A 24,525-nucleotide genomic window follows, 5' to 3' on the forward strand; every position below is an offset into this window, starting at 1 on the left:
GGTGATACACATATTCATAATAATGAAGCCAAAAGGATGCAAAGTTAATAATGGTAGTGCAACTTATTTGTGGCACTGCCGTTTAGGTCATATTGGTGTAAAGCGCATGAAGAAACTCCATACTGATGGGATTTTGGAATCACTTGATTATGAATCACTTGATGCTTGCGAACCGTGCCTCATGGGCAAGATGACTAAAACGCCGTTCTCCGGAACTATGGAGAGAGCAACAGATTTGTTGGAAATCATACATACAGATGTATGTGGTCCGATGAATATTAAGGCTCGTAGCAGGTATCATTATTTTCTGACCTTCACAGATGATTTGAGCAGATATGGGTATATCTGCTTGATGAAACATAAGTCTGAAACATTTGAAAAGTTCAAAGAATTTCAGAGTGAAGTGGAAAATCATCGTGACAAGAAAATAAAGTTTCTATGATCTGATCGTAGAGAAGAGTATTTGAGTTACGAGTTTGGCCTTCAGTTAAAACAATGTGAAATAGTTTCACTACTCATGCCACCTCGAACACCATGGTGTAATGGTGTGTCCGAACGTCGTAATCGTACTTTATTAGATATGGTGCGATATATGATGTATCTTACCGATCTACCACTATCGTTTTGGGGTTATGCATTAAAGACAGCTGCATTCACGTTAAATAGGGCACCATCAAAATCCGTTGAGACGACGCCTTATGAACTGAGGTTTAGCAAGAAACCAAAGTTGTCGTTTCTTAAAAGTTTGGGGTTGCGATGCTTATGTGAAAATGTTTCGTCCTGATAAGCTCAAACCCAAGTCGGAGAAATGTGTCTTCATAGGATACCCAAAGGAGACAGTTGGGTACACCTTCTATCACAGATCCGAAGGCAAGACATTCGTTGCTAAGAATGGATCCTTTCTAGAGAAGGAGTTTCTCTCGAAAGAAGTGAGTGGGAGGAAAGTAGAACTTGATGAGGTAACTGTACCTGCTCTCTTATTGGAAAGTAGTTCATCACAGAAATCTGTTTCTGCGACACCTACACCAAGTAGTGAGGAAGTTAATGATAATGATCATGAAACTTCAGATCAAGTTATTACTGAACTTCGTAGGTCAACTAGATCAAGATCTGCACCAGAGTGGTACGGTAATCCTGTTCTGGAGGTTATGTTACTAGACCATGACGAACCTACGAACTATGAAGAAGCGATGGTGAGCCCAGATTCCGCAAAATGGCTTGAGGCCATGAAATCTGAGATGAGATCCATGTATGAGAACAAAGTGTGGACTTTGGTTGACTTGCCCGATGATCGGCAAGCAATTGAGAATAAATGGATCTTCAAGAGGAAGACGGACGCTGATAGTAGTGTTACTATCTACAAAGCTAGAATTGTCGAAAAAAGGTTTTCGACAAGTTCAAAGTGTTGACTACGATGAGAGTTTCTCACTCGTATCTATGCTTAAGTCTGTCCGAATCATGTTAGCAATTGCCGCATTTTATGAAATATGGCAAATGGATAAACAAAACTGCATTCCTTAATGGATTTATTAAAGAAGAGTTGTATATGATGCAACCAGAAGGTTTTGTCAATCCTAAAGGTGCTACCAAAATATGCAAGCTCCAGCGATCCATCTATGGACTGGTGCAAGCATCTCGGAGTTGGAATATACACTTTGATAAGTTGATCAAAGAATATAGTGTTATACAGACTTGCGGTGAAGCCTGTATTTACAAGAAAGTGAGTGGGAGCACTACAACATTTCTGATAAGTATATGTGAATGACATATTGTTGATCGGAAATAATGTAGAATTATTCTGCAAAGCATTAAAGGAGTGTTTGAAAGAAGTTTTTCAAAGATAGACCTCGGTAAAGCTGCTTACATATTGAGCATCAAGATCTATAGAGATAGATCAAGACGCTTGATAAAGTTTTCAATGAGTACATACCTTAACAAGATTTTGAAGTAATTCAAAATAGAACAGTCAAAGAAAGAGTTCTTGCCTGTGTTACAAGGTGTGAAATTGAGTAAGACTCAAAGCCCGACCATGTCAGAAGATAGAAAGAGAATGAAAGTCATTCCCTATGCCTTGGCCATAGGTTCTATAAAGTATGCCATGCTGTGTACCAGATCTATTGTATACCCTACACTGATTTTGGCAAGGGAGTACAATAGTGATCTAGGAGTAGATCACTGGACAACGGTCAAAATTATCCTTAGTGGAATAAGGAAATGTTTCTCGATTATGGAAGTGACAAAAGGTTCGTCGTAAAGGGTTACGTCGATGCAAGTTTTGACACTAAATCTAGATGACTCTAAGTCTCGGTCTAGATACATATTGAAAGTGGGAGCAATTAGCTAGAGTAGCTCCGTGAAGAGCATTGTAGACATAGATATTTGCAAAATACTTACGGATCTGAATGTGACAGACCCGTTGACTAAAATTATCTCACAATCAAAACATGATCACACCTTAGTACTCTGTGGGTGTTAATCACATAGCGATGTGAACTAGATTATTGACTCTAGTAAACCCTTTGAGAGTTGGTCACATAGAGATGTGAACTATGGGTGTTAATCACATGGTGATGTGCATTATTGATGTTAAATCACATGGCGATGTGAACTAGATTATTGACTCTAGTGCAAGTGGGAGACTGAAGGAAATATGCCCTAGAGGCAATAATAAAGTATTATATATTTCCTTATATCATGATAAATGTTTATTATTCATGCTAGAATTGTATTAACCGGAAACATAATACATGTGTGAATACATAGACAAACAGAGTGTCACTAGTATGCCTCTACTTGACTAGCTCGTTAATCAAAGATGGTTATGTTTCCTAGCCATAGACATGAGTTGTCATTTGATTAACGAGGTCACCTCATTAGGAGAATGACGTGATTGACTTGACCCATTCCGTTAGCTTAGCACCCGATCGTTTAGTATGTTGCTATTGCTTTCTTCATGACTTATACATGTTCCTATGACTATGAGATTATGCAACTCCCGTTTACCGGAGGAACACTTTGTGTGCTACCAAATGTCACGACGTAACTGGGTGATTATAAAGGTGCTCTACAGGTGTCTCCAAAGGTACTTGTTGGGTTGGCGTATTTCGAGATTAGGATTTGTCACTCCGATTGTCGGAGAGGTATCTCTGGGCCCACTCGGTAATGCACATCACTTTAAGCCTTGCAAGCATTGTGACTAATGAGTTAGTTGCGGGATGATGTATTACGGAACGAGTAAAGAGACTTGCCGGTAACGAGATTGAACTAGGTATCGAGATACCGACGATCGAATCTCGGGCAAGTAACATACCAATGACAAAGGGAACAACGTATGTTGTTATGCGGTCTGACCGATAAAGATCTTCGTAGAATATGTGGGAGCCAATATGGGCATCCAGGTCCCGCTATTGGTTATTGACCGGAGACGTGTCTCGGTCATGTCTACATAGTTCTCGAACCCGTAGGGTCCGCACGCTTAAAGTTACGATGACAGTTTTATTATGAGTTTATGTATGTTGATGTACCGAAGGAGTTCGGAGTCCCGGATGAGATCGGGGACATGACGAGGAGTCTCGAAATGGTCGAGATGTAAAGATCGATATATTGGACGACTATATTCGGACTTCGGAAAGGTTCCGAGTGATTCGGGTATTTTTTCGGAGTACCGGAGAGTTACGGGAATACGTATTGGGCCTTATTGGGCCATACGGGGAAGAAGAAAAAGGGCCTCAAGGGTGGCCGCACCCCTCCCCTTGGTCTGGTCCGAATTGGACTAGGGAAGGGGGGCGCCCCCTTCCTTCCTTCTCTTTTTCCCTTCCTCTTTTCCTATTCCATATGGGAGGTGGAATCCTACTAGGACTAGGGAGTCCTAGTAGGACTCCACACTTGGTGCGCCCCCTCCTAGGGCCGGCCTCCTCCTCCCTTGCTCCTTTATATACGGGGGCAGGGGCACCCCAGAGACAAAACAATTGATCCTTGAGATCTCTTAGCCGTGTGCGGTGCCCCCCTCCACCATATTACACCTCGATAATACCGTTGCGGAGCTTAGGCGAAGCCCTGCGCCGGTGGAACATCATCATCGTCACCACGCCGTCGTGCTGACGAAACTCTCCCTCAACACTCGGCTGGATCGGAGTTCGAGGGACGTCATCGAGCTGAACGTGTGTAGAACTCGGAGGTGCCGTGCGTTCGGTATTTGATCGGTCGGATCGTGAAGACGTACGACTACATCAACCGCGTTGTGATAACGCTTCCGCTGTCGGTCTACGAGGGTACGTGGACAACACTATCCCCTTTTGTTGCTATGCATCACCATGATCTTGCGTGTGCGTAGGAAATTTTTTGAAATTACTACGTTCCCCAACACTAAGCAACCCGGCAACGACATTGATGTGTACCTAAGGCCATTAGTTGAAGAACTTTTACAGCTGTGGAATGGAAACGGTGTACGTACGTGGGATGAGCACAAACAGGAGGAATTTAACCTGCACGCGTTGCTGTTTGTAACCATCAACGATTGGCCCGCTCTCAGTAACCTTTCAGGACAGACAAACAAGGGATACCACGCATGCACGCACTGTTTAGATGACACTGAAAGTATATACCTGGACAAAAGCAGGAAGAATGTGTACCTGGGCCATCGTCGATTTCTTCCGACCAACCATCAATGTCGAAAGAAAGGCAAGCATTTCAAAGGCGAGGCAGATCACCGGAAGAAGCCCGCCATGCATACCGGTGATCACGTACTTGCTATGGTCAATGATTTACACGTAATCTTTGGAAAGGGTCCCGGCGGACTAGCTGTTCCGAATGACGCTGAGGGACACGCACCCATGTGGAAGAAGAAATCTATATTTTGGGACCTACCCTACTGGAAAGAGCTAGAGGTCCGCTCTTCAATCGACGTGATGCACGTGACGAAGAACCTTTGCGTGAACCTGCTAGGCTTCTTGGGCGTGTATGGGAAGACAAAAGATACACCTGAGGCACGGGAGGACCTGCAACGTTTGCACGAAAAAGACGGCATGCCTCCGAAGCAGTATGAAGGTCCTGCCAGCTACGCTCTTACGAAAGAAGAGAAAGAAATCTTCTTTGAATGCCTGCTCAGTATGAAGGTCCCGACTGGCTTCTCGTCGAATATAAAGGGAATAATAAAGCCAGAGAAAAAGTTCCAGAACCTAAAGTCTCATGACTGCCACGTGATTATGACGCAACTGCTTCCGGTTGCATTGAGGGGGCTTCTACTGGAAAACGACCGATTAGCCATTGTGAAGCTATGTGCATTCCTCAATGCAATCTCTCAGAAGGTGATCGATCCAGAAATCATACCAAGGCTAAGGAGTGATGTGGCGCAATGTCTTGTCAGTTTCGAGCTGGTGTTCCCACCATCCTTCTTCAATATCATGACGCACGTCCTAGTTCATCTAGTTGACGAGATTGTCATTCTGGGGCCCGTATTTCTACACAATATGTTCCCTTTGAGAGGTTCATGGGAGTCCTAAAGAAATATGTCCGTAACCGCGCTAGGCCAGAAGGAAGCATCTCCATGGGCCATCAAACAGAGGATGTCATTGGGTTTTGTGTTGACTTCATTCCTGGCCTTAAGAAGATAGGTCTCCCTAAATCGCGGTATGAGGGGAGACTGACTGGAAAAGGCACGCTTGGAGGGGGGACTCAATAATATGCAGGGACGGATATTCTTGGTCTCAAGCACACTACACAGTTCTACAGAACTCTACCTTGGTGACCCCGTATGTCGATGAACACAAAAACAGTCTACGCTCCAAACACCCGGAGCAGTGTGACGACTGGATTACATGTGAACACATCAGGACTTTCAGCAGTTGGTTGGAAACACGTCTTAGAGGTGACACCACTGTTTGTGATGAGTTGTACTCGTTGTCCAGGGGACCATCTTCGACTGTATTGACTTACAAAGGATACGAGATAAATGGGAATACATTTTACACGATCGCCCAAGATCAAAAGAGCACCAACCAAAACAGCGGTTCCAAAACTTGACTACGGACATGATTTTAAGGTCCCTTTGTTTAAGTGCAAATGGGTCAATCTGTCAGGAGGCGGGGTATAGGTAGACCCACAGTACGGAATGACAACAGTGGATCTGAACAATCTTGGGTACACTGACGAACCGTTCGTCCTAGCCAATGATGTGGCACAGGTTATCTATGTGAAGGACATGTCTACCAGACAGAGGAAAAGAAAAGATAAGGAAGCGAATACATCATACGATGAGCCAAAGCGGCACATAGTTCTTTCAGGAAAAAGGGACATTGTGGGAGTGGAGGGCAAGACAGACATGTCTGAAGATTATGAAAAGTTTCATGAAATTCCTCCCTTCAAAGTCAAGGCTGACCCAAGCATCCTCATAAACGATGAAGATTATCCATGGTTACGGCGCAATAAGAAAATGACACCAGCGAAGAAAAAGTGAAGACTTTCTCCCGCAACTATTATGATGATACCATGCCAACTTTGTAATAGACGAGTATGATACCATTGTCCGTTTTGTACAAGAAGTGCATCTAGTTTTTGCCGTAACCCTCTCAACTTTCTTGCACATGCTATGTGGATGAAATGATGATACCATGCCAACTTTCAACCTTTTCAGAGTTCATTTGAAATGCTTTATAAGCCCTGAGTGCAGAGAGGTTAGGCCCGTAAGCCTGCTTTAGAGAGGAGCTCGACAGCTCAGGCGCACCGCACCTTATAAACAGGTGCGGCTCTCTCTTAGCTAGCGAGGTGGGACTAAACTCACCACCACGCCGCTGTGCAAGGCCATTGGTCCCGGTTGGTGGCACGAACCGGGACCAATTCCACCCTTTGGTCCCTGTTGGTGCCACGAACCGGTACTAATGAGGTTGTGGCCCCACGAGCACCTTTAGTACCTGTTCGTGGCACGAACCGGTACTAGAGTTTCTTACTAGCTAAGCAGTTTTTTAGTCCCACCTCGCTAGCTGAGAGGCACTAGGAGCGGTTTATAAGCCCTGAGTGCAGAGACGATGAAGAAGAGGCGCAATGCTCACGTTGCTTAGCTTCAAGCCTTGAGGAATAAGGTAGACTGCATCGAGCTATGTGCAGTGCAGTCTACACTATTTCGAAAGGCTTGAAGCAAATCAACGCGCATTGTGCCTCTTTTTTATTTTTAATCATTAAAAGCAAAAAAAAATTCATAAAGAACTTTTTTTGATAGAAACTTTAATAGCAGAAAGAATTATCATAAAGTAAAATAAATAAGTAATTAGAAACAAAATAAAATAAAATAAATAAGTTTTTTGTTGTAAGTAGAAACAAAACAAAATAAATATAGCAAAAAAGAAAACAAAAAAACTAAATACAGCAAAAAGAATTTTCATAAAGAACTAATGGCACTAATAGAAAGTTTATATTTTTTCTAAAACTAATGGCACTAACAGACAGTTTATAATTTTGCCGACCTAAAAGCAAAAAGAATTAAAAAATAAAGCAAAAAACAAAAGAAAATAAATAATGCAAAAAACAGAACCAAAAAACTAGAAAAAAAATTTAAAAAACTGCCACCTATTGGGCCACCACAGCCTGAATACGACTAGAAACCCAACCTGGGCCAGGATTCAGGCCCGCAGAAGGCCCAATAGGCCAACAGACAGCACAGTGTGACATTAGGCCCGTAAGCCTGCATTTGAGAGGAGCTCGAGAGGGCAGCCGCAGTGGGGCTTATAAACCACTCCGAGCCCCTCTCAACTAGCGAGGTGGGACTAAACTTTTGGCCGCGGGCAGCGCAAGGCCTTTGGTCCCGGTTGGTGCCACCAACCGGGACCAATGGCCCCCCTTTAGTCCCGGTTGGTGGCACACCAACCGGGACCAAAGGCCGCCGCTTCCCGCCCTTTGGGCTGCTGAAAAGGGGCCTTTGGTCTCGGTTGGTGGCACCAACTGGGACTAATGCCCACCTTTAGTCCCGGTTTGTGCCACAAACCGGGACTAAAGGCTTTGCTATATAAGTCCACACTTAGGAAATTTTCGAGATACCTCGCCAGTTGCCCCCGACGCCGCCAGGCTGCCCGTGCTCGCCGTCGCCGCCCGCTCCTCGTCGCCGTCGCCCCGCGCCCTTGCCTCGACGGGTCGCCGCCCGGTGCTCGTCGCCGTCGCCTTGCCCCCACGCGCCGCCCCGCCTCGTGCTCCCCTGCTCGCGCGCGCCGCCTCGGCGCCCCGAGCCCCCTGCTCGGCCCGCGCGTGCTCGCCGGCGCCCTCGCCGCCCCCGCCCCGTCCCGCCCCCGCGCGCCGGCGCCCTTGCCGCCCCCGCCGTCGCCATCGTCCTAGCCGCCCCCGCTGTGAGAGCCGCCGCCCCGGCTCTGTTTTTTTATTAGTTAATTGTTTTTTGATCATATATATATAATGTATATGTGTATGTATGTGGCTATATGTTTTTGTTCATATGTGGCTATATGTTTTTTTTTTATTAGTTTAATTTTTTTGTTCATATGTGATGTATATGTGTATGTGAACAAAAAAAAATTTGTATGTATGTAGATGTTCAAAATGTATGAATATATATGTCAAAAATGTTTTTTTGTTCATATATAGAAAGTTTTTATATATGACAATGGATATATATTCGATATATATGAGAAATGATGATCCACATGGAAAAGTTTTATATATGCAAAAGTTACAATTTTAGAAAAGTTTTATATATCTAGCTAGGAAGGGAAGAAGAAGAAAAAGAAGGATAGGAAAGAAGAAAATAAGAAGAGGAAAGAAAGAAGAAGAGGAGAGGAAGAAGAGGAGAAATAAATAAGAAGAGGAAAAAAGAAGAAAAAGAAGAGGAGAAGAAGAAAGGAATAGAGGAGATCCTCTATTCCTTTCTTCTTCTCCTCTTTTTTTTTCTTCTTTTTTTTCTTCAATCCTCTCCTCTATTCCTTTCTTCTTCTCTCCTCTTTTTATTTCTTCTTCGTTTTCTTATGTTTTATCGGGTCTGTCGTCGTCGATATATACCCCTCCCGATAACTTCAACACGAGGGGGGATAACTTCAACACGAGGGGGGGTCGATATACCCCCTCCCCGATAACATTATTTTCCCGTGTATATATGTCGTCGTTGTCGATATAACCCCCTCCTGATAACTTCAACACGTGGGGGGGGGGGTCGATATACCCCCTCCCCGATAACATTATTTTCCCGTGTATGTATGTTGTCGTTGTCGATATTACCCCCTCCCGATAACTTCAACACGAGGGGAGGTCGATATACCCCCTCCTCGATAACATTATTTTCCCGTGTATGTATGTCGTCGTTGTCGATATAAAACCCCCTCCCGCCTCCTTCTCCGCCAGCACCGGCGCGCCAGAGCAGCCAGCCTCCTCCTTCTCCGCCTCGTCAGCAAGGGCGGAAGAGACCCGCCGCCGCTGCGGCTGCTCCGGCGCGTCGTAGTCCTTCTCCTCCGCCTCGTAAGCAAGGAAAGAAGACAGCCGCAACCGCTCCGTCTGCTCTGCCGGCGTCTAGCAGTACAGCTGCCAGAGGCGGGAGGCAATACAGATTCGGTCCTTCTCTGAAGACTCCAGAGAAGTTACCATATGAGAGGACCGAGGAGGAGAACGCGAAGATCATGCGAGCCGAAGTGAAGAACTTCTTTGAAGGGGTGAAAGCAAAGAAACATCCACCTCCGGAGGAGAAGGTAGATCCGGTGAAAGCAAAGCGCACTCTGGCTGCCCTGACAAAACCACCAAAGTCTCCGCCGAGAGGCAACTATGAGCGCGTTCTTGCAAAGGCATATGCCAAAGCGGAGCGGTCGGGAAGTACTGTCAGTGATAAAAGGATGAAAGAACGACGAGCTGGGAAAAAAATTGCCCAGCTCGGCGAACAAGCGAACCAATCGTGCCCCCCGCTCAAGGTGTCAAAAGACATCGTCGCTAATGATCCGGGTATGGTGCCCGGTTATAGCAATCTTGGAGATTACCTGCCCGACGATGTACATTATGAAATCATGGAGGTGGACGAACACAAATACCATTACGGGAAGCCTCTCGTTAAAGATGTCAGATCTCTAAGCACGATGATGCGAAGACTACATGATTGGTACATGAAAACCTGCAGAGAGTCTGATGGGATGAGTACTTTGACGCTGAGAGTTAAACCGGAGCATGACCTCGTTGGAATTGAACTGCTGAATGTTCCATTTGAGGATTTCTTCCAGTTTTACAATCAAAAGTCCCTCGATAAAACAACGATCACTTGCTACTGTCTGTAAGTAGTACTACTTCTGTCATTAAGTCTCTCTATATGGGTCAGCTCTTTCATTGCATGTATTTATACTTATCCTCACTATATTATGCAGATTGAAGATCGCCGAATTGAAGAAAAGACAAATCGGTGATATTGGGTTCATTAACACAAATCTCATAGATGCATATACGGTTGAAAAAAATCCCAAAGAAGCCGAGGCCAACTTGCTACAATCGTTGGTATTAAATCAAAACAAAGATATAATACTCTTTCCTTACAACTTCAAGTGAGTGTTACTGTCTTGTGCATATTCGGTTTCCCTTATTAGTCCAGGTTATGGTAATGTAATTGATGACTTATGCATGCATGCGCAGCTTCCACTATATTCTCCTAGAGATTAAGCTTGAGCCGGGAGTAGTAACCGTCTTAGACTCGAGACGAAAAGATCCCCAGGACTATGCGAACATGACTCAAATGCTCCAGAAGTAAGTTAAATCGATCATTATCCACCATATTAGCAACTTTGTTCATTTCCTGATATCAAGTAATTGTTTTCTTTGTCTGGCAGGGTTTGGAGAAAATTCACCTCAAAAGCTCCGGGACTCCCGAAGAAGCTGCAATTTAGACACCCGAAAGTAAGTACCATAGTAGCATGTTCCGCGCATCTCCTAGTGATTCAAGCGCTAGTTTCATCAATACCATTTAGCATGCTTGCTTATCAGTTTGATTGACCTCTATTTCTTGTAAAGTGGTTGTGGCAGGAACCCGGGAATAATTACTGTGGATACTACGTTTGCGAGTCCATCCGCCACACGACCTGTGAGCGGGGCTACACTGAAGAACAATATGAAGTGCGTAAGCAATAATATTCACAATTTTATTTTATTACCATCATTTGTGTTGAGTTTCATTTATTCATATATATATATATATATATATATATATATATATATATATATATATATATATATATATATATGTATTGACCCCCTTCTTCAAATTAGATCTTCCGGATGCGGGATGAACTCCTAGCAGAACATCATATGCGAGCAATTCAAGAGAAATTGGCGGCATTCTTCCTTGACCACGTGATCGCTGAAAACGGAGAATGCTATGTGGACCCTGTGTTCCTACAATATAATTAGGAGATTGTATTGTAAGAGATAATTATTGTATATATGTAGCCGGTAGTGTCGGATAGATATACGAGAACTTGTTGTTCGACCAATATCTCGGAGAAGGAGAGGTGGTCGATATCACTTCTCTCTGTATGCATATGTTCATGACGATCTTCTGTTTCCTTCATTTAATTACTAGCTAGCGTGTCTACTCCTCTCCATACGTATATAGTACGTAGCGTCGACCAAGCACGGAAATAAGAGAGGACACTTCTCTCTATTAATTAGCTAGCTAACACAATATATGAAACACCTAAATTAACCACCCAAAACCCCTAAACCACCCCCTTTCAAAAAAAACACAAAAACCTCAGCTCCTGCCAGGTGCTGATGCGTGGATGCCTATTGGTCCCGGTTGGTGACACCAACCGGGACAAAAAGGCCCTCCTGCCTGGGTTCCCTGCACCGGCCACGTGGACGGCCTTTAGTCCCGGTTCGTGTAAGAACCGGGACTAAAGGGCTAGGGCATTAGTAACGACCCTTTAGTCCTGGTTCCAGAACCGGGACTAAAGGCCCTTATGAACCGGGGTAAAAGCCCCTTTTCCTACTAGTGCACCCGCCCTGTGCCAGACATTCGGGCGACGATGTGGCCATCGTGGAGGCAGGCCAAGGCATGATTCAGATGTATGTGCCTAAACCCGACACATCTCGCCTTAAATACAACGTTTGGCGAAACAATGCTGAGATTTCTATTAGTCTTTCGAATTTATCCTTTGGTATTGAACTCTGATAATTTTACAACCAGGATATCACCTTTGTTTAGCCTACTGTTGCAATGGAACCTACTCCCTCCGTTTCAAAATAGATGACCCAACTTTATACTAACTTTACCCAACTTTATACTAACTTTACCCAACTTTATACTAACTTTATACTAAAGTTAGTATAAAGTTAAAGTTAGTATAAAGTTGGGTCATCTATTTTGGAACGGAAAGTTAGTATAAAGTTGGGTCATCTATTTTGGAACGGAGGGAGTAGTAACCTTCTACCGGATTGCCATTGGTGCTTTCTATGTGCAGATGTTATTTATGTTTTCCTTCTTTAATCATCTTCCTCTCCTTTTTGTCTGTGCTTCCTCCTTTAATTTCTTTCTCATGCGTGCCCTTCCTTTGAAGCATGGAAACACACAAATTAGAGTACTACACAATTGCCCTTGGTTGCTGCATGATTGAGCTTAACTGTTCTAGTACCATTAAGATTTTTTTTACAGAACTTGGTTGAATTTTGTGAGTACAGAATTGCTGGATTTGATACCGGGTTCTCTATTCATAAGTTACCTGCAATTTCATTAAACTTTGATCACATCACTATTGTTTGCCAATCAACATAGAACCATTCGAATCTCAAGGTCACTTCATATATAAGATATTTTAACCTAAAGACTAATAGTTGTACACCATAAAATAGGGTGATTTCAGCCTTGGTAGTGTGCAACTTTAAGTGGAACTGTCAGACAAGTGAAAAATAGCATTGGCTTGTGTCAACGTAATGGTGTGACCCTGTGCAATGCAGCCAAACCCCATCCTGACGTCCGGGGAGAGGGGGGCGCCGTGCGGGTGCCTGAACTACAAGAAGCCGACCCTGGAGGCGTGGAAGTGCACGTCCTCGCAGCGGCCGCCCAAGCTCCAAACCCCTTGTTCGTCGGCGGCAACGATGCCGAGGCGGGTTGTGGTGGGCGAGGAGGAGGCGCAGGGGCTGGTGCAGGGGCTGGACCTCCGGAGGGTGCTGGGGCGGGTGGCGTAGCTCGAGAGGGCGTGCAAGGAGGCGAGGGACCTGCCGGTACCAGGGTGTCGAGGAGGACGACTGCGGCCAAGGGCAACAAGTCCTTCAGCTGGAGGGGCTGCTTGCCTTTTTGGATGTGATAGCTAGTCTCAGATCCAAGGTTGTCAGAATCGTGATTTTGAATCGGATCGGAGCTCTGATGGTAGGATCACAAATCGTAGAATCTTCACTATCAGGATCGTAGAAACGTAGATTCTATAAACTAAAATTGTAGAATCAGATGGGTTAGTTTGGATCGTAAAGTCGTAGAATCGTATAATAAAATCGCGATTCTGACAACCTTGCTCAGATCCTTTTGTAAGTTCATTCATTTGTCTGATGTGTTGTGCTGGTCTCTTGGTTTGTGCTGCGTGTTGGTCACCCACTGGTTATTAGTCAGGTAGGTAAATGAGCAAGACTGGCAGCTGAGCTGGGACTTCGAGCTTTCACCATTGTCCCCTGTTTGCTCTTGTCGCCCTGTGCAACTGTTGCGAGATGACTGATCGGCAGTGCAAGTAGCCAAGTATTATTATTACTTGACGATTTCAAGCGCTGGAAGGAATTAGTACTCCCTCTGTTCTTTTTTACTTGGCGTGTTATTCCTGCCTGTACAGTTTGACCAAATTTATATTGAAAATTTTCAACATCTACTATACCAGATAAATATAACACTATGACAAAGAATACCATTCCATGATGGATCTAATGATATTAATTAGGTATTGTGAGAACTTGGCAAAAAGAATACCATTCCATGGAGTATCTTTTTTCTATAAACTTGGTAAATTCTCAAACTAGAGCAGTGGGGGGATGGATGGTATATTTTTTTTATTGAGGGATGGAGGTATAAGATGGTATTCAGTCAACCGTTTCGAGAGCATATTTACTCATAATTTGATGCACTCGTCTGAGTTACCAGGCTATCATGGATGTTCTTCGTTCCGAATTATTTACTTTCTTCCTAAACGGTGCAATCTCCAACGTACAGAGAAGAGGGCAAGACTGAACTTGATGTTCAGAAGTAACCGACGACAGTAACATGAAGTTCATCCAATATGGATGAGTACATAGCAACACCGAAGCCGGATTCATTTTTATTTGTAAGATCAAGTACAAGTCATGCCACAGGAAATTCAGAACAGAGAATGAGTTGCAGGCAGGAAAGGATCATTCTCAGCCTCGTGTTATGAGCGCTCTGGGTCTGCCATTAGGGCTGGGATGCTAGAAAGTTCCAAAAAGTAACATAGATATCATAGATACCGCATATAACAGAACAAGCACACCTGTAAATTCTTGGGGGCAAACATGGTTAGTATCAGTATGTGGGACATGGCACAGGACAAGATGAGACCAAAACATGTGTAAGAACCGAAGAGGGCGCGATGGCGATGGATTTCTATGATTATTTTTCTAGCCTGCCTTTCTTAGTTTGATTTATACAACTGGTATATTTGATTACAGCATATGCACGGGGAAATTGCTTTTGAAGGCCGAGCTCCATGGAGGCCTCTAAATGCAAGATTCAAAATTCATGAAAATTCATACTTTTACATTTCAAAAAATTCTGAAAAAAAATACAGAGATAGATGAAGGCATAGTGCACAAGTGTGTAAATTTTCAGGGCAAAATAAGTTGAAATGAGGGTTGTGCAGAAAAGACAAATCTGAGGCTTTTTTTTAACACATGATACTATTCATCCCCCCAGACCATGAATTTATCTTTTTTGTACAGGTCGCAATTCAACGTATTTCATCCTGAAATTTTACACACATAAGCCTCACATCCTTATTTACTTGTAAAAAAAATAGATTTTTTTGAAACAGAAATTTTCAAATTTTGAATTTTCCAAAAAATTGGACTCTATGGAGGCCGAGAGCCAAAACACAATTCTCATATGCATGCTACCTTAAAAAGACATTTATACTAGTCTGGTGTGCACTATCTGCAAACAGCATGAACACCACTGTCCATCCGGAAAGGCCGCAATCATGTTCATCTCTAGCCTTTTCTTTTCAAAAGCTAGACTGCACTGAGCTGACACACGTTCATCTATTAGGTTTTAACTATGAATCAGTATAATTTTGTATGATGGTTTCTACATTTGCTCGACATTGACAGATGCCACATAATTTTTTTGTCTGATTCAGTTGCTTCATTCTTGGCACATTTGTATCAAAATGGAGTAAAAACTCATACCTTTTACTCAATAATAATCCTAGTAGATCTCAGTGTTGAAATGAGGCAAAAATACCCTTATTTCTTCTGAAAAAAAGGGTCCACACAAGTCATCTTGGTTCTTTTTACACAATAATAACGAGACATTAGCAGAAAGCAGTATCCGTTTATTTACTGCATCCTCACAGTACTAGTATATGATTCAATGCATATTTGGCGGAAATCCCAAGAAAACAAAAAACGAAATGTGCAGAGGACCTGGTCCTCCTGGCCGGTGAACGTCAGTGTTGTGGTCGGTGACTCCGAGTCGAGCTTCGCGCCCTGCCATTCCTGCAATAGCTCAAGATCTGCGGTTTTTTCTAACGATTTCGCTGTTAAGAGTGTTGGACTCGGTGTGTGTGGTTCTCTTCTGGAACAACGACTGGCTGGTCGGCCTAAAATTGTTTAGCAACTCTCACATTGATGTAGTGATCCGGAATGAAAAGCTATGGGAGAAGGGGTAGAGGTTCACCGGTTTCTATGGAAAGCCGGCAAGATATAAAAGGAAAAATAGTCGGGAATTGCTCAAGTTTTTGAGGTGAGATTATGGTTATCATTGGCTTTGTGCCCGGGGTTTTAATGAGATTCTTGAGGCTCGTGAACAATTTGCAGGTCCTGGTTGTGAGGAATGGCAAATGGATGGATTCAGAGACATTGTGTATGAACGCTTATATCGGTTTAGAGCTCAGAGTGGTGGCACACAGAGAACAAACCAGCCAAAAAATGCATGGACTAGACATGATGGTTGTGATGGTGTGGTGGCAAATGCATGGGTACCTAGGACTGGAGATCTAGCTCAAAACAGTTAAAAACTCTGAGGTCCAAGCTTGAAAACTTAATAGGAGAATCCGTGGGTTGTGGCCCGTCGAGAACGAAGAAAAGCTTGATGCGCAGAATCTCATAGTTATTATCCAGGGGAGAGGCATTAGCTCTGCAATGTGCTCCTATCCAATTTAAATTGGAAGGATATTGCAATACGACATATTTTCATGCGCGTGAAAAAAGACGTCATGGAATTAACAAACTAAAGTCTCTAGCTCGGGAGGATGGAGGTATTTTGACAGATCATAAAGAGATGTAAGTCTTGGCTATCGACTTCTATAAAAAAATATTTTCACCGCCCAAGATGACACTAGGCCACAAGTGGTCACTTGTGCAATTGAGATTAAGGTGACTGAGGCTATGAATGAGAGATTGTGTGCTCCTCCAACTGATGCTGAGATTGAGAATGCACTGCCTATGATGCACCCAAGCAAGCCCCCATGAACCGAAGGATCCGATGTGTGTAGCTATCCGACTCTTCTTTATGACGGGTAAGGTATCGACCCCCTGCGGCTAGAGAAGCATTGCTCTCGTTGATGATTATATATTCAGCGGATTCATACTGCCTCAAGTTGCAAAGTGGCGGTGGATGGCTTCAAGTAGGGAAGTGCAGCCAGCTATGGTGCCATTAGACATGAAATTGTATATTGCTCCTTGGCGTTCACTATTTGCAATGTTGTTCATGAGTTTGAAATCTCGCATTTCGAAGCTGACAACCTCGTAAAATATGCATCATCTATTGGGGTTGACCGTCATGCTTGATTAGCGGTCATATAATCTTTTGTAGTACTCACTCCGTCCGGAATTACTTGTCGCGGAAATGAAAATGAATATTCATTTTCGCGACAAGTAATTCCGGACGGAGGGGGTATGTCGCTACGGGTTAAATAAAGCTTTGCATGTTTAAAAAAACAAGGAAGCGAGACATATCCCCCTCCCGTCCGCGTGCGCGTGCCGCGGAGGTCGCTAGGTTTTCCGTCGGTTGGTGGGCCGAAAGCCCATGGCGCGTGCCGCACTCCTCCGTTCCTTGCCGCCGCGCCGCGTCCGCCCATTTTCCTCGCCGGCGGCGGCCCCCTCGCCCCTAACCGGCGGCGGCTCCTCCGCTCCTCGTGCGGCGCAGGGTCGAGAGCTCGGAGGAGCGGTCGGTTTCCGAACGGAAGAAGTCCCCGAGTTCTCCCCCGAATCGCCGATGCTGCGGGCGGCGGCCGAGGCGGCGCTGCGGCGCGTCTCGCCGGCCCCGGCAGGACCCGTGCACGCGCAGTATCGCCAGGGCCCGGTGCTGCGGGTGGCGTGGCTGCCCCTGTACAGACGCCTGTCGAAGCTGCCCCCGGCGGCGCCGCTGGGATGCGTGGCGGCGGAGCTCGACCGGTGGCTCCGCGAGAGACAGCCGCTCTGCGAGCACCAGCTCCTCTTCTACGTCCGCAAGCTCCGCAACTTCAGGCAGCACAGGCGCGCCCTCGAGGTAAGCCTGACTGACCGACCCCACCTCCCGTTTCCAATGTCGCCGCGCCTCCATCTGGTTCTTGGATCTAGGGCAGGCGACGCGGCTATCTACAGGTGGATTGGTGATTGAAATGCAAGGGTTTTGGCTGACTGCAAGTGTGGTTTTAGATTTTGGCGACAGAAAACCTGAAACTTTATTCTGTTACTGCGGTTGGGCATGTTACTGCGGTTGGCTTGCCCAGAGTCGTTACCAACTGAATCTCGGTCTAGTGGTACCAAACGTTGGACATCACATCACATGGCTTCACGAATTAGTGGAGTATAGGAAATAGATTCTGAAGATGATAGTCTAAATTAGCTGTCTCGAGCTCAAGTGCTGTTCAATAAACAACAACAAACAACAAACATTTACTGCAGAGAGGATCACAATGGTTATAGTGTCTGTATTGACCATTGGCCTCTTTGCCTGTGCAATCTGGGGGCGCAGGTACCCAGTAATTTATTCATCCAGTTACCACTACTTCATTGAGTTTACATGCTCGCAATAAAAATTCAATCTGATTTCTGATAAGCCTTACTTTGTGGCACTTGACCCCCACCCCAACCCCGCAGTTATGGCATGTCTTTCGAAACTGGGTAAGGGAAGGTAGACGATGATCTTGGGAACAAGGATCAGACCTCAGGGGGTAGCATGGAGGCAAAGATTCACCCTCCAGGCTGTTTTTGGGAGTTGTCCCGGCTTAATCTAGGAGGCTCTGAAACTTTCCTGTGTTTGGACACTATTTTCTCTTGCCCTTACAATTATATGGACTTGAATTTATATAGTACCTGCACCCTTCACTAATAAGGGTAGGAACTGACTAGCTAGTAGTACTAGTACAACTCGGTGGCTCAAGTCAATATGTCAGACTTGCAAACTCTAACTAGGACTCTAAGTAAGACACGCTCTCTAATTAACATGGCTACACGCCTGCTGCCACTTCCAATTCTTGTGATGCTGCCAGCGCTGATCCTTGCTGATGAGTCTGACTCTGGTAGGACTTGCCCCAAAGGTGTCCACAACATTTGTCCCCTCGTTCTGAATCAACTCATCCTCGAGTTGGATGTTCAGATACTGACATTAAAGTTCTTCCAGCAGTTCCCACGTTGCACCTTTACCTTGTTGATTCGATACCCAGCTTTGTTCAGTGAGGGATTTGGGCGACATCAGGGTTGGGTGCCGCTGGTGAAAGGGCAACAGGGGACCCTGAGCTTTGATAGGCGTCTTTGCGTCTTTCCTCCCTCCCGTGCTCACACCAGGCGGCGGCTGTGTCGCCAGCGGCTGCTGACCCAGGTACCAGGGCCAGCGGCGGCGACCGGCAGAACAAAGGTACCAAAGAAAGAAGGCTGTGAGGGAAAGGATGGGGGCATCGGGGCACTAGGGTTGCTGGTTGCCTCTTAACTGGGCTGAGTGGGCTCTTACCTGGGCTGGAAAAGTATCCAAAACGTACTGGCAAAGTATCCTTCTAGTATCGCAATTGTTTTAAATCATTTATTCTCGGATACTCCAGGGATACGTATCGGGGGTGTATCGGTATCAGATTCGGTATCCGATACGAATTCGCTGGTCGGCTGAAGTATCCGTACATTCGAGGCTGCTGCTGTGCCTCTCCACTGAAGCAGGAGCTCACATTGTCCATGGTTCGACTTTGTATGCACCACCTTGTCTGGGTAGGAAGCACTCACCTATGCAGAATGTCTGGAGGGGTCCTTGATACTCCTTGAGCAGAGCCATGTGGACGGCATCATGTATCTTGGCACAGACAGATATTGAAAATGATAGGCCACTGAATCAGTTTGTTCCAAAATTTTAAAGGGTCCATAAAAGGTTGCACTGTCTCCTTGACACCTGGTACGGTAGCCCCCACCAAACCTGCTGGCCTACAGCATAGTCAACCTGGCAGTAGTTCTGGTCATATTGGTCTTTCATAACAGCCTGAACTTGCAGTGATCTTTCCCTTATTTCGTTGATAAACTCATCCCTACCCCTCATCTGATTATGAACAGCAGTTATCTTTGCCTTGTCAGCAGTTATCTTTGCCTTGTCTGGTTTATAGAATAAGAGTCGGTGATTCACTTAGCACAATGCTGAGGGCACTCTCTAGTTAGGCAGCGAAATCACATCAGTTTGACTGTCCAACTGTGGATGGAAAGTTGCGGTCATCCGCAGCTTGATACCAGACATATGGAATGACTCTTGCCAAAAGTTGCTGGTAGAAGTGCTCATCTGTGAATTTTATCTATTTAGTTTAGTTTGGTGAGTATATCTTCTGACTAGTATGATGGAAATTATTTTTATGCTCTTGGTTGTTAAAAATGCCAGTAGTGTATCAGTTTTACACTCTTTGGTTTATGCGGAATCATGCTGCAAATCGGATTCGGAATTTTTATATTAAAAAAATATCCATGTCTTCAACTATCGCGAAAGTCTACTTTTATTTATATTTAACCCCTCTAAACTTTGTATGTCATCAGAAATCGCCAGTTGTGTTTCTCTTGGAGTTGTGTGTACTTCTGTATATAATAGTTCCATATGGACCTTTTCTCTTTTTACATCCAAGTATTTATCTGAAGCCCCCTTTCTAGCAAAGGGAACTTATGTTCACTGTATTACGATTGACCATGTTGTATGTTTACAGCTGATAGACTGGATGGAAGCTCGTGGGGCATACTTGCTTCCTGGGGATCATGCGCTGCGGCTTGACCTTGTATGCAAAGTGAATGGGCTAGAAGCTGCCGAAGAATACTTCTTGAGTCTTCCGGATATGCATAAATCAGTGAAAACATATTCCTCTCTGCTTAACTGCTATGCAGAACACAAGCCAGAGAAAGGTCTGGAACTGTATGAAAAGATGAGAACCATGAACATCGTTCCGAATACACTGGTGTACAAGAATTTGATGTCCTTGTACCTGAAGGCAGGCCAGCCAGAGAAAGTCCTCAAAACATTTGAAGAAATGCGAGGAAATGGCATACAAACAGATAATTTTACATACTGCATCCTGACAGAAAGCCATATTATGGTTAATGGCCTAGAATCCACCAAGAAGTTCCTGGAAGATTTGGAGAAGTCAATTCCAGTTCACTGGTCCCTGTACACTGTGCTGGCTAACAACTACAATAAAGTGGGGCAGTTTGACAAGGCGGAATTGGCCCTAAAGAAAGCTGAGGAAGTCATGGACAAGGGTGAGATGTTTGCTTGGCATAATCTTCTCTCCCTCTATGCCAGTTCCGGCAACTTGTCTGAGGTCAAGAGGCTTTGGGTATCTCTGAGGTCAGAATTGAAGATATGTTCAAACAGAAGTTACCTAGTGATGCTTTCATCTCTGAAAAAGCTAGATGATTTCGACTCCATGCAGCAGGTCTTCCAGGAGTGGGAATTCACTCAACAGAGCTTTGACATGAGGATACCAAACGTGATGATTCGAGCTTACCTTGCCAAGGACATGACAGACGAAGCCGAGGCTCTCCGCCAGGCAGCTATGGCCCAAGGCCGTTCCGATCCTGTGACCTTCTACATATTCGCTGAGTCCTATCTGGAGAAATCCAGGACCGACGCAGCGCTCCAGGTCTGGAGGGACGCAGAGAAGATAGTCAACACCCCAAACTGGGTACCACGGCCAGAGCTCGTGAAGAGATTTCTGAAGCATTTTGAGGAGGCGAAGGATGTGGACGGGATGGAGTCGTTCTGCGCGTGCCTTGAGAAGCTGGAGTGCCTCGACGCAGATGCTCGTGACGCCCTGTCCCGGACCTATGTAGCTGCCGGCAGAACAAATCCCTCTTATCATTCACCAGACGGAAGAAGACCAGGTTGAGACTAGACCTGGCTAGAAGCAAAGGCGCGCCGTTGCGTCCCACCGTTGTCGAAACAACTTTTCCCGCCCTTTAATTGTTTGGCGTTGATGGCCTGAGCATGAGCTTTATGATTTTGCCCTTTAGTTTCATGCTGATAGTCTTTAGTTCCCCTTTAGTTTCATGTTGATAGCCTTGCCCTTGTGGCATCAGAGAGATAAACATGTACTCTACTTACAAGCTGGTTATATACATGTTGAAGATGGCAACCAGAATTATTCATGTTGAAGCTACTAACTATCCATCCGTCCCAAGATAAGGGTCTCAACTTTGTACTAACTTTAATGGGCAATCTGAGAATTTTCTGTGGACTACTGTTTATCAACAAAGAGGGTCAACACCAGTAGCAGTGCCTGTGAAATATTTAGTTGAAATTCTCTTGTATAAAGTAAGCCCACTAATAATCATCAACACAAGTAATGGAATGAAACAAAATTACGTACACCCTTGTAAAAAACAGTACTACAAGTAGATTTTTTGGAAAGCAGATGGAGAGATCTGTATTGCAAATTTGCAAGCATCTCCTTGGTTCTTGTAACACGGAAACGAAGAGTTGATGTGAAATATATGGATAATAGTAGACAAACTAACTTGATTATCATTTATTATCGAATTTCATGAGTACTAGAACCATTGCATATACTCCCTCCGTTTCACATATATAAGATGTTTTAACTTTTTTATGTATATATAGACACGTTTTGGTGTGTTGTTCACTCATTTCAGTCCGTATGTAGTCCATGTTAAAGTATCCAAGACATCTTATCTTTGTGAATGGATGCAGTAGTTAGCAACATAAACGCCCCCTAGTGTCTACTGCTCTCTGTTCCTTGTCCACAGATGGCAGTACCAAAAAGTTCGTTTGATAAGAAACCAATTGTCAATCTGCTGCATGGCTAAATCTAACTTGTCTGCCCTAAGTCAAGCTTGTTTGAGTTTGATCAAGTGTATTAAATAAACATGGTAAAACCTGCAAAATTAAATATACATACTATGTGATTATATTTTGTAACAATCTAATAAAATTAATTTGGTGTTTCAGATATTAATATAGTTTTCTTACGGCATTTACAACCATAATGTACAAATTGACTCCTCAAACATGCGTGGACGTGTTTGGTCAATGTTCGTGTGTGTCCGTTTTGAATCCTTACCTTTTGTGACACACAACCACACACCTTAAATTGTTCTCCGCACATTATGGCATTTCAACGAGTAACTTCTATGTGACACTGCGAAAGCACACAACAGCGACGAATGTGGCGCGTGGCCAGTGAATGTTATATGATGTCGCGTTCTTCTTTCCGAAAGTAAAGGGACAGTGGCTGCAGGTGAGGTCGTTGGTTAGCTGCAGTTGACATGGAGTGTTGCCTGGGCATGCCCGCAACTCCTCATATTGCTCCCACATAATGATCTGAGTTTTAGGAGTGTCGGTCAGTCGGGTGTTTAGAGAGGAAGTGAGGGTTCTGGTTGGGGCATATTTTTGACCAGGCACTAACCGACAGATGTTCCGAACATTTAGAGAGGGAATAAGGGGCCCGGTTGTAGATGCTCTTTATAAACCTTGGCCGAGCCTTACAACGTTTAACATACAAGACATTATAATTTCAATCAATTTCGAACGGGAGTATCCTATTACACAAATTGTTGCATCTATTTTTTATGTATTTTTAAGAATTTTGATAATAATGGACGCGGATTTGATGAACATGGGTGCGTGTGCATTCTTTATGAATAATAAATTCAAAAAATGCTAGGAAAAATATCTGATTTTTTTAATATACATAGTCAACCGGTATATTCGCAAATGAAGTCTCACGAAAAAATCACATCCGTGGTAATCTAGGCAAAAATGACAAAATCGAAGCTATACTAAAAAACACTGTTTAATGAATAGTATGGTCGCATTTGTATTTTCTTCACTAAGAATATTATGGATGTCAATACATCATGAAACTTCACACGTGAGTAGAATAATCGACTAAGGTTCATACCGCGAAATTTCAGAAATTTTTAATTTTTTTAGTATTTTTTATGAGTTTACTATTTATGTGGGTGCTCGCGCACCCATGTTCCCCTTTGTAATTTTTTTTTGAGAAGCACATAGGCTGAAATTACAAATCTAGCCTACACTCTTTGGACCAGGTATCTTTTAGTTCATCGGGCACCGATGACAGCTGGAAGAAGCCTCCTAACAGTTTTGCACGGTGCGCTAGGCCATGAGCAAGGGCATTCTGTTCTCTCCTGATCCATCTAGTTTTGCATGAGGGGTAGCCAGCCAGAATCGCCTGCATGTCTGCAACAATTGGGTACAGGGGCGATAGATTGGATACTCCGGGTGCAATTGCCTTTGACAGCACGAGGCAGTCCATCTCAAACTCAATAGGTCCATTAAAGTATTTTGTTAGTTCCCGTAGCCCCATGAGCCCTGCCATTCCTTCTGCTTCCTCAACTGACGAGCATCGGTCTATGTTGCAACCCATGGAGAAAAGAACCCGACCCTGGTGGTCTCTTGCAACTGCGCCGCCCGCGCTGCGCCCCGTGGCTACCTCAAACGCTGCATCTGCGTTTAATTTAATCGTTCCAACAGGCGGGGCCTCCCATTTCATGGCGTTCTGAACCGGTGGTGTGAGGCGCTGATCCCCATACTGATTCATGTCACATGTCGCTTTCACAGTGTCAGTTCTCGATTGGGCTTCTCTGACTTCTTGTTCGTATTTAAGTAGGAAGCCCAGCGATCCCGAAATGGATTCTTTTCCATTCCCATGCACTATATCATCATGGAGAAACCATGCACGCCATAATATCAGCAAGATCCTGTTGCGCATTTCGCCGTCGCATCTATTGAGCAGGACCTATAGCCAATCCTCACCTGTGTACCAAAAGGCTTGTTCGTTAGGTATCTTCCAGTAATCTCTCATCATATGCCTCAGAGCTTTGCTCTTTGTGCATTCCACCACCGCGTGATATTCATTTTCATCCGCATTACCGCAG

General features: G+C 44.5%; 1 protein-coding gene across 1 annotated transcript; it reads left to right on the plus strand.

The window, feature by feature from the left end:
* Positions 1-17,110: 17,110 nt before the first annotated feature.
* LOC109746558 (pentatricopeptide repeat-containing protein At4g01990, mitochondrial) lies at positions 17,111-21,842 on the plus strand. The gene is made up of 2 exons (XM_020305680.4): positions 17,111-17,659; positions 20,319-21,842. The coding sequence occupies exons 1-2, from the start codon at positions 17,198-17,200 to the stop codon at positions 21,492-21,494; spliced, it is 1,638 nt and encodes a 545-aa protein (XP_020161269.1). The 5' UTR covers positions 17,111-17,197; the 3' UTR covers positions 21,495-21,842.
* The last annotated feature ends 2,683 nt before the right edge of the window (positions 21,843-24,525 follow it).

This window comes from Aegilops tauschii, chromosome 2 (assembly GCF_002575655.3).
Source record: "Aegilops tauschii subsp. strangulata cultivar AL8/78 chromosome 2, Aet v6.0, whole genome shotgun sequence".
Lineage (NCBI taxonomy): Eukaryota > Viridiplantae > Streptophyta > Magnoliopsida > Poales > Poaceae > Aegilops > Aegilops tauschii.